This window comes from Gracilinanus agilis, chromosome 3 (assembly GCF_016433145.1).
Source record: "Gracilinanus agilis isolate LMUSP501 chromosome 3, AgileGrace, whole genome shotgun sequence".
NCBI lineage: Eukaryota > Metazoa > Chordata > Mammalia > Didelphimorphia > Didelphidae > Gracilinanus > Gracilinanus agilis.
In genome coordinates, this window is record NC_058132.1 from 342,554,917 (window position 1) to 342,566,225 (window position 11,309).

The window sequence follows — 11,309 nt, forward strand, 5'->3', positions numbered from 1 at the left end:
TGCTACAGAATGGCTGAGATGATATAACAGGATTTAAAGCAAATAATTTCAGAATTGATGAAATCTTTTAAAGTCTGAATGTAGCCTTCCCACTTTCTTTATCCAGGGAGCCATCCCTTATGACAAAGAAGAAAAAATAAAGAAGACAAAAAAGGACATTTGATTAAACTAATCATGTGAAGTAAATATTTAGGAGCCCCTAACTTGGCCCATCTAGGAAAGACTCAAAATAAGAGTCACAGAGTCACATAGCATGTGGGATGATGGGACATGTTATGAGGAAGGTTTTTATGGTCAGTGAGCCAGTCCCAGCACAGGCATAATGCTGCATGATGTTTGAAAGCCATTGGCTTATGATTTGGGGCTGGGAGGGGCTATAGGTTTCAAAAAACAGCAAAAGAAGTGGAATTTTTTTTGCTTCCAGACTCGGACTAACTTGCTCCTTGGACTGATGTTCTCTCTGGACTGATAGCGGAAGGAATTACTGCTTCTGGGCTTACTTTCTGTCTTATCCTATCTGGTGATCTCTTACAAACTATGGCCTCAGCTGGCTGCAATGGAGGATTGGACTTTGCCTAGTTAGAAAGTTGAGAACCCTATTTCTCTTTTTCTTTCTCTTTACTAATAAAGGCTTATAAATCTAGTAATAAGCCTCCTGATTAATTTTTATTTATAACATAACCAATACATCATTCATGTCAAAATCTACTTTTTATTTCATTTCAAATGTGCTTATAAGCACAGGATGCACATGAAAGCAAACAAATGCCTTCTGGCATTTGCCTTTAAAAGTAAGCAATATCTTCATTCTTGGTTTTGCCACACTGGTAGTCCATCAGCTCTAGTGGAGCATTAGTATGAGGGAGAGGTTCAAATATTTTCAAATGTATATATTTATTGTTTCCAGTATGTACCTGTAAGTAAAGAGAAGTTGAGAATCAGTCACATAGATTCCAAACTAGAATGTCTCACCTTTCAGGGTAATTGTTTGGGTACTCCTGTTTTAGGTAGAGGTTTGATTAGTTGACCTCTGTGTTCTGTTTCAGCTCTGAGATTTTATGATGCTTGTAGTAATGACTGGTTATTTTCATTGACCTAAGAAAATTGCTTAATAACCAGGCTAAAAAGATCAGGTAATGATTTCAGTTCACATGCTCCTTGATTTTTATGGGTTGGTAATAATCTGCTCTGGACAGGAGGCAAGGAGAGACTCAAACTGCTTCGTGACTAATCTTTAGTTACTGAATATTATTTTTTGGTGCCACATGTTTTGTGGGTAGCAATAATAGCCCATATAGAATTAGAAGAAAACATTTTCTTTTGTAATTACTTCTTTAGAGAATATTTGGGGCTATTTGTTTTAATTTTGAAATCAGGTTGTTTTTTTTATTGATGTCCTTTGCTTTTGCATCACCACATTTTTCTCAATGGATCCCTCCCTTCTTCCCTCAGAGCCATCTTCTATAAGAAGAAATAAAAGAGGAAGACAAAAATGGTCCAGCAAAACCAAGCAATAAATCAGAAAAGTCAGAACATTATATGAATTGTTCTGTAACCTTAGTTCCCTATTAAAAAGAAATGGAGATACTTTTCCTTATCTCTTCTTTGCAACCAAGTCTCCTCATTATAATTTTTCCAACTTCTTTTTTCTAATGATTAAGCATTTTTTTTACTTCCTCCTACTACACTGAATGGAACAACAAAAAGAAAAAGAAAGGAAGAAAGGAAGGAGACAGGGAGGATGAAAAGAAAGGAAAGAAGATAGGAAGAAAAAAGGAAGGAAGGATGGAAGGAAGGAAGGAAAGGAGGGAAAACTTTCTAAACAAAATTGGATAGTCAAACATAGTAACATCCCATATTGTTCAAATCCATTTATACATAACTTCATCTTTGGTCCTCTAGAATCAGTTACTCATGTTATTGATCAGAATTCTAAAATCTTTCAGTTATTTTTCCTCATACTGTTACTATTCTAGAAATTATTCTGGTTTTTCTCACTTCTACTGCCTCAGTTCATATAGGTCTTCCTATGCATTTTGTCATGGCCACTAATTCATTCATATAATTCCATTACATTTATATGAGATTTGTCCAGCCATTCCCCATTTGAATATCCCCTTAATTTCTGGGTTTCAGCTATCATAAAAAAGATGTAATAAATATTTGCGTACATATGGATCATTTCTTTTTTCTTTGATTTTTTTTATTGGTGTAGATCTGGTACTCTTCATTCTACATCAAAAGATCTGCATAGTTTAGTGACTTTGGGGGCATATTTCCACCAAAGACAAGTTCAGAGCTCCACCAAGAGGATTTGAATGTATTTGTTTTCCTATAGCTCCTCCAGCATTTCATATTCCATTTTTTGTCATTTTTGCCAATCTGATAAGTATGAGATGGAACCTTAGAGTTGCTTCAATTTCCATTTCTCTAATGATTAGTAATTTGGAGCACTTTTTCATAAGCTGGCTAATAGCTTAAATTTATTCATTTTAAAACTTCTAGTTTGTATCCTTTGACTATTTTTGAATTGGGTAATTGCTCTTATTCTTATGAATTTGAATCAACTCTTTAAATATCTTTGGAATGATACCTTTATCAGATAAACTTACTACAAAGATATTTTTTCTTGTAATTGTTTCCTTTCTAGTTTCAAATGCATTGGTTTTGTTTGTATAAAACCTTTTATATTTATTATAATCAAAATTGACTAGTTTATCTTCTGTGATCCTCTATCTCCCTTTTTTTTATCATAAACTCTTCCCCCATCCATAAATAATAAAGGTTATTTCTTTCTGTTTTTCTAATTGGTCATTATAAATTAATGCCATTTACTTTTTATCAATTTATTGTTTTATCCCACTTATGCTGTTTTAGTCACTCTGTACAGTCTATATTTCTAATTCTGCTTACTTCACTTTACATTAGAACATAGAAGTTCCTTGTCTGTATTCATAATTTCTTTCTTTCTTTTTTTTTAATTTTTTAAACCCTTAACTTTTTTGTGTATTGACTTATAGGTGGAAGATTGGTAAGGGTAGGCAATGGGGGTCAAGTGACTTGCCCAGGGTCACACAGCTGGGAAGTGGCTGAGACCGGATTTGAACCTAGGACCTCCTGTCTCCAGGCTCTCAATCCACTGAGCTACCCAGCTGCCCCCCATAATTTCTAATAGCACAATTACATTTCATTACATCAATGTAGTCTTCACATTAAAAAAAATATTGTTGTTTTCTACTTTTAAACCCCTGTGGAACCACAAACACTAGAGCCAGTACTGATTTTTTTTCTCAGATCTTCAAAAACTGATTTTGTCAAAGTAAGAAACTCCTATTAAGGGAACTCCCCTATCAAAGCAGATAGACAATGTTTTGCAATTTGTAGTCCTAGAGTTTTTGAGGAGTCATTGAGAAATTGAGGTATGTGGGTTCTAGGGTAAGTTTTATATTTTTATTCTAACCTAAATGAGCAACTTCATCCTTTGAAAAAGATTGTAACAGGAAAAAGTATTCTCTGAGAGATCATTTAGTTTTATTTTTAAAGGTAAGGGAATTGGACTCACAGATGTCCAATGAGCAATAATATTCAGATGGGTGCCAATATCATGCTACCGTTCATTCTTAAGGTCACAGATTTAGAGCTAGAAGGGATCTTAATTCAACTGGCTCATTTTATAGTTGAGGAAACTAATAAGACTCAGAGAGGTTAGTTACTTGTCCAGTACTTGGTTCTTATGAGGCAGCTAGGAAATACAATGCATAGAACGAAAGGTTGAGAGTTAGGAAGACTTTGACTTTTGTTTCAAAGCATAAATAGGCTCATTTACAGGTTAGAATAAAACAGAGCGCAAGTCCCTTAACTTCTTGGTACATCAGGAAAATCTCTTTAAGACAATAAATTGTAGAATCTTGCTTTTCTTCATTGATAGGAGAGTTTCCTTCATGAGTTTGGACAAAAGCTCCCAAACCTGTCTAGGGTTTGGAAAATCCACGGTGGCCTGATACTTATTTAGGAAGATGAAATGAAGCTTGGTAGAAAAGTTATTTCTCAAAATCCAAAACAATGGAGCCAACTGAAGGAACAGATTTCTGATAGCTCGAATATGAGACAGTCTGTTTACTCTCAAGCAACATACAATCTAGTTGTTGGACTTAGGATATAGCACAGAATCCTGTGTCAGAGACACGCATGACATCAATGACCCAGTATTTGGGGGATTTTCTTACTCTTTTAGCTTATAATTTCTATCCAGAAAAGTCTTGGATATTGTATCCTGACAGTTACTCCATGCTTACTTGCAAACCAGCAATATATATTATGGACTAACATTCTCTTAAAAGAAGCATGAAAACAACATAGAATTCCCCTAATGAAAAATCATGAGTATATAAATTCTCAGTGCTACAGTTCCAAATATGAGAGCTTCCCTAGGTAGAAATTCATTTCCATCCATTCTGTCTTGGCCTTACTGCTTTCCAGTTGCCTGACTTCTTAAAGTGCCGGGTGGGGAAGAGCCTTTTACATTCTCTTTTCCTCTCCTTCCCTTCCTAGCTTCTTTGCTCCCTCCTCTCACTTCATCCACCTTTTGATTGCCATCTCTCAGTTTCAATGTCAGGACAAAACCTTCCAGATTGGCCCTTTCTCATCTCCCCAGGTTGACATGAATCTCTTCCCAAGTCCTTTCTTCCTTTCTGCCTTCTTCACTTTTTCTTGCTTCCTCTGCTATCATTTTGTATTTCCTCTGGGGCAGACACACTTTATTTTCTCCAATTCTTCAAATGGAAGGGGATTAATGATACCAACACTTTCTATGGATATCCAAATAGAAATAAAATGAATGGAGTAGGTTGGAATTAAATGACTTGTTCTACACTTACCTTTACATAATACATGCTCCCAGCAACCACTTGAGATTTGTAACTGACAGCTTTAAATTCTGTACATTCTTCATTGGACTTTTTTTGAAACTGTGACTTTACCTTAAAAAAAAAGTAGAAAGGTAAAGAATTTTAGTGATTACCTGAAAATAAAATCAGGTTTGGTCTACTCTACTCAGTGACCAAAGCAACATTGATAACAATGGGAAATTTAATCAAACCTCCCTTTCCCTACCTCCCCCCCCCCCCAGTTCATTGAACAATTTAATAAATGGTTTTAAAAATCTATTTTATCGTCTACTGTATGTAAGGCATTCTGCTTGGTCCTGAGGATAAAAACGAACCAAACAAAAAATACAACTAGCTCCTGCTCCCAAGGAGCTTTCATTCTGCTGGGAGGAGTACAATATTTATCCAAATCAGTAAATGCCAAATACATAAAAAATAATTTCAAAAGTAAGAAGGCATCAATGACAACAACAATTATTCCTTCCAAGCAAGAAACAAATAATTCACTGATAGATTGACTATTCACTGAAATAATGAGGAGTTGGTGTTTTCTCAGTTTTCTCAGAGGCTGCAATATACTGCTTCTGGTAGGACTCTATAAATCTTTGAATTGCTAAGGATCTTAACATAGAAACTCAGAATCTTAGTTGGAAACTCCCTTAGTGGTTAATCTATACATAGTACTCTGAATATCAGAAAAACAACTTCCACTATATGACACACCTAACAAATTGAAGGGCAATGTGGTACAGAGGACAGAGTACCAGATTTGTGTCTAGTGACTCTGGGTTCAAATCCCGGCTCTATCACTACCTATGTGACCTAGAACAGAAATCATTCATTTCTGTGGACCTCAGTTTCCTTACTCATATAATAAAGAGGTTTAACTAGACTCAAAGTTCTCTTCCAGCTTTTAAATTTATGATCCTATGCTTCTCTAGTCCATGAAGTCTTCCAAAAAGAAGGGACAGAGGGTCAGTAAAGAATAGTATTTTGGGAGTCAGAGGACCTGAATTCCAATCCTGCTTTTGATGCTTACCACAAGTGTGACCTTGTGTAAGTTATTCTAGACTTTAATTTCTTCATCTGTAAAATAAGGAGGCTGGACTAAATGGCCTTTGAGGTCCCTTCCAACTCTAGTTTTATGAACTCATCACTTTCTCATTTCACTTTTAGATAGCTCTTCTTGTTAGAAAGGTTTTCATTATTTCAAGTTTAAACTTGCTTTTTTTTTCAACTTCTACCCATTGCTACTGATTTTGTCTCCTGGGACCAAATCCTTGAAGACAGCTATCATGACTCCCATGAATCTTCTCTTCTCTATTTTGGTACAGAGACTAAAACATGAAATAATCCCTCTATTTAACCCGGAAAAGAAAGATTTATTTTGGTGTCCAAATTTTAGGTGCAGAATTAGTCTGTGTTTTATTCAGCAACAGGATAAGCCTGTCTATCTAGAAGGAGGTCTCTATTGACTGAGAAACCTCCTTCCCCACCAGGATATTTTGATCAGATTAACTACAAGGAAATCATCTCCATGGGAACACACCTGACCTTTGGCAGCTCCTGAGACAGCAAAGATGATAACTGCAAACCCCAAAGTGAACATGTTCTACCCGGAATCAGCTGGCATCCTGCCCCTATTAGCCTCTCAAATCAGGATAGCTGATGAGTTGCCACACTCCTTTGGCCCTTTGGCCACCAGAAATGTTCCTTTAAGGCTGTCTTTAAAAAATATATAGGTGTGGACATGCAAGTGTATGTTTTGATACCTGCACACACACACACACACACACATATATATACATATATTTGTTTTATAAGCCTTAAGATGATCTAGAAATACATATGCATGTATACATTTTACCCACGTACTTAGACATATCTACATATATGTGTATATATTTTGTGGAAGTGTGTGCATGTGTACCAAGAAAACCCCACATGGTGTCATGAAGCATTGGACATGCCTAAAAAATGATTAACAGCAACATCATTTACTGGCCAAGAGATTTTGGGCAAGCAATTTAGTTTCTCTGTGTTTTCAGTACTTCATCTGTCAAAGCTAATCAATTCAACAAACATTATGAAACATCTACAAAATACATATAAAATATTGTGTTGTACCTTAGGGAACAGTACCGTTCCTCTGCCTTATACATAGTAAATAACTTAATAAAGTGTTTAGGGGGCAGCTGGGTAGCTCAGTGGATTGAGAGCCAGGCCTAGAGAGGGGAGGTCCTGGGTTCAAATCTGGTCTCAGACACTTCTCAGCCATGTGACCCTGGGCAAGTCACTCGACCCCCATTGCCTAGCCATTGCCACTTTTCTGCCTGAGAACCAATACACAGTATTCACTCCAAGATGGAAAGTAAGGTTTTAAAAAAAAGAATAAAGTGTTTAGACCATGAAGGAGCTTCTAATATAATCTGTGAAGGATGCCTCATGTATATAGATAAATAGGCTACAGGGAAGACTATGATAAGGACAGAAAAAAGTTCTAGACTAAGTGCTACAAGGAAATTTAAGGAGGGAGAAATCATTTTGCTGGAGAGATCTGGGAGGATTTCTGGGAGAAGAAACTGGGAGTCTCTACTATGTACAGCTTGATTTCTTCTCAAAATATGTAACAAAACTAACATATAACTTTCAAAGCTATTCTCATTGTCCACTCTTCTTTTTGGCCTTTCTCTTTTCTTCTATGCTTTCTTTAAAAAGAATACTCAATAATTCTCATAATAATGTTTCCATGTGCATTTGAATTCACAGTGGATGGGCACTCAGGACAGTGAAAATGGGAGAAATGGTAAATCATGATTGAAATTTAGAGAGCAAATCTGAGTTGAGGCATGAAAAAGGAGAAAGATTTCATCAGACAGAAATGTGGAGAAAGAGACAAGATTCCTGCCCCACCTTGCCTTCTAGAATTGTGAGAAGCAGAGGAGAGCAGGCTCAGGAGATAATATCTTAGAATCTATCCTGATGAGAGGTTACTCTTATCTTAGTGATTCTGGAACAATCTTTCAGCATCCATTCCCACTGGCTGTGAAATGGTTTTGGGGTCAGTGCTCATTTTTCTCTTTCAGATATTTTTGGGGAGGAGATGGTAGGGAAGGGAAGTTACCTAAGATTCAGGGCATGGGCATAACTAACTCTCCAAACAGGAAAAAAATGGAACAAAGATGGATGACTAAACAACCAGCCGCTCTGGGAAAGACTATTCTTTCCTCTACCAACTTCTTCCTCCCTTTTCCTTTTTATTATGAACTTTAAAAGCACCAAATAAGATGAACATTTCTATATACAAGGCACAGAGTCAGATGTGCTTTCTGCTCCCTTTTATCTCTTGATTTAATGATTTAGTGACTGCAAAGAGATTAGAATCAGTCCCGTTTGACTCACACACCTTCTCTCCTAGAGACAACTCTCACTTTCACCATTCTAATTGTAACAGATTGGGTGAAACTAAGCAAAAAGTCAAGCAAGCATGCATTGTGAAAAGCCTTTGATGGAATTCTGAGGAACCCAGGAGAAATAACAGTTGTCGTGAGGAAAGAATTCTGGGATGAGGAAAGCAAGAGTCACTCTCAGCCCTCTGGACCTTTGGGAAAGGCTGGGAGGGGGGAGGCTGTGTCTCTGTGGGACATTGAACATTTCAAAGGGCAAAATCTGAGATTTTACCAGACCATCTGCTGCCATAGCCTATCTAACTGAATCTACATCTTCTGTGAACACCTGAGAAGACAGTATTGTAAATACCTGAGTTGACGGAGGAGCCTGAGACTCTAGTGGGAGGGAGCCAGCCCAAGAGGGCTAAATAGCCTTGCTTGATCTGGATATTATATTCCTTCTCTAGCCATTTGTGATCTTTTAGGAGAGGAATTTTACTGCGGCTTGAGACAGTTAACTGTGACTAAAAAGCTACAGGAGAAATCCAGTTACTGCTCAGCCCTGGGAAAGACTGAGAAATAGACCATATTAGTTTACCCTCACCCTCTTCCCTGAAATCCCTTCCTTTTATCCCTGGATACCTTGTCCCTGAATAAACCTGTTGAGTTATTTTAAGACAGAGTTGGAAGAGTATTTTCAAGGTGGGAGGCAGCATCGTGTGGATCTCGTGTGAAAGGAACACAAACTCCATAGTGGTGGGCAGACAGTTTGGGGTAGGGGGAAGGCTTGCCCCCAAGTAACGCAGCTCCGGGTAATTGAGAGGGGCCATTTGGGTCTCATCCAATTCCCAACATCTCCTTCTATCCTCTCTCCCCCAGCACACTCATTTTGGGGAACCACCTCGAGAGTTACACCCCCAAGAGTCCTTCCAGTAAGGAGGGGTGGTGTGAGTAGTTTTGGTCCACATCCATTCAGCCTAAGGGGGGTTCCCAGTGCACACCCCATCTATCTGATATCCTCCTTATTACATAGTACTACATCAGCTTTACTGCTCCTGGACAGATGACAATCCATATCTAGCTAGAGTTTGTATGCTAAATTGTCTGATGCTGTAATAAAGTCTATTTAAAAAAATTGTTTTAATTCTGAACTTAACAAGTGCTACTTAAGGTGGGCATTTTCATATATGTAGTAGAACAGAAAATGAAGTTTGTATATGAAACTGGGGGTCTCTACTATGTGCAGCTTGACTTCTTGTCAAAACATGTAAGAAATCTAACATACAATTTTCACACCTATACTGATTGTCTATGCTTCTTGACCTTCTTTCTCTTTTCTTCTGTGCTTTCTTTAAAAAGAAGACTCAATAATTCTCATAATAATGTTTCCATATGCATTTGAATTCAGTCAGGACAGTGAAAGTGGGAGAAATGGTAAATCATCATTGAACTTAGAGAACAAATGTGGAAACCCTAAGAACAGGAGACTGCTTTTTTCCTGAGTGCAGCTCAAGATTGCCTTCTATCGTTTTTCCCATCAAATTTTTTATTATTTATTTAGATTTTTATTTTGAATATTTTCCCATAGTTACATGTTTCTTTCCCACTCTCCCAAGCCCTCCTACCCCCACTTAGCTGACTCACAATCCCACTGGGTTTTACATATATCATTGCCAATCAAATTTTTTTTTAAAACAAACCCTTACCTTCTGTCTTGGAATCAATACTGAGTATTGGTTCCCAGGTAGAAGAGTGATAAGGACTGAGCAAAATGGATTGATAATGAGTTAGAAATGAACAAGATCTCATCTTGTCAGTTAACTTGTCCATGAACTAAGTCAAAATTATCTGTTTCAGTGAATTTCATAAGGTATATGAAACATTATGTAAATTCATTTTCTACTTGCCCTATTTTTTAAAACTTCTGCTTGCCAAATAAAGCCATCCTGAATAGGTTACCTTCAGTATACAGAGAAGCATATCTTTTTACTTTTTAAATTGGTGACTTTTGTTTTAAATGATCTTCATTTCCAGATTTTATTTCTCCTCTCTTTCTTCCCATTGAGCCATTCCCCATAATATGGATTTAAAAATAAAAAAAAGAGAGAGAGAGAGAAAGCAGTTCAACAAAAAACAACCAACCATGACTGTCAGTCTAGGGACTATTCCATACCCATAGTCCATCACTTCTGCAAAGAGGAGAAGAAAGTACATGAATATAGAAATGTAAAAGATAACAGGATATCAGGGACCATTTACACCAGTCCTCTCATTTTGCTTTTGAGGAAACCGAGGTTCAAGGGAATTATGGGAATGAACAAAAGTCATGCTGATAGTAAGATTAAGAGGGTGGGATTTGAACCTACGTTAGTCTGACTTCTAATTGAGTGCTCATGTCACTGAACATTTTTTTCCCCAGTTCTTTGCTTACAAAGAAAGGTATAATGGATAAACTAGGGAATGAAAAACTTTTAGAAAAAAACAATCTTTGAAAACTCTAATGAGAGAGAGAGAGAGAGAGAGAGAGAGAGAGAGAGAGAGAAAGAGAGAGAGAGAGGTCATCAAATGACCAGAACCCATTGTTTTCAATTAGATCCTTCCTTTCCAAGATGTACCACCTTACCGCATCAACCATATTTTGGATTTCTTCAGTTGCAGGTCGAGATTCGCTTAGACCTCCAGCCATCATCTTGGAGGTAGTTGGTGGTAGTTGCTTTGCAGAAAGAGATGCTGGAACTGAAATGATAAGGTCCTCATCCTGAGCCTGCTTTTAAGGAGTGGCAGACTCTCCTACCATCTAAGGAGTGCAAGGACAAACCATAATAAAGCTTCTCTTTCTGGGATGTAACAGTGACTTAATGGTCACCTATTACCCTGTATTAATTCAGTAATTTAAATGTTAAGTATTGTCATTTAATAAAGTAATTTGATATCTCCAAACTACCTGTTTTTAAAGTGGACAAAGAGAAACAACCCTATATTCTTAGAGTGAATGGTCTAGTCCAGGGAGTATTTCTCTAAGTCAGCAATGAGA

At 37.1% G+C, this 11,309-nt stretch overlaps 1 protein-coding gene across 1 annotated transcript; it reads right to left on the bottom strand.

Moving 5' to 3' along the window:
* Positions 1 to 763: 763 nt before the first annotated feature.
* Positions 764 to 10,965, bottom strand: LOC123239464 (cystatin-A1-like). The gene is made up of 3 exons (XM_044666740.1): positions 10,899 to 10,965; positions 4,878 to 4,979; positions 764 to 914 (listed from the first exon to the last, which is right to left on the bottom strand). Exons 1-3 carry the CDS (start codon positions 10,962 to 10,964, stop codon positions 786 to 788), a joined length of 297 nt encoding a protein of 98 aa, XP_044522675.1. The 5' UTR covers position 10,965; the 3' UTR covers positions 764 to 785.
* Between the last annotated feature and the right edge of the window lie 344 nt (positions 10,966 to 11,309).

Coding starts and splice junctions, on each gene's coding strand:
- LOC123239464 (XM_044666740.1), bottom strand. CDS start 10,964: ATGATGGCTGGAGGTCTAAGCGAATCTCGACCTGCAACTGAAGAAATC. Junction 4,980..10,898: donor TCCAAAATATGGTTGATGCG/GTAAGGTGGTAC, acceptor TTTTTTTTTAAG/GTAAAGTCACAGTTTCAAAA. Junction 915..4,877: donor GGAGCATGTATTATGTAAAG/GTAAGTGTAGAA, acceptor CTTTACTTACAG/GTACATACTGGAAACAATAA.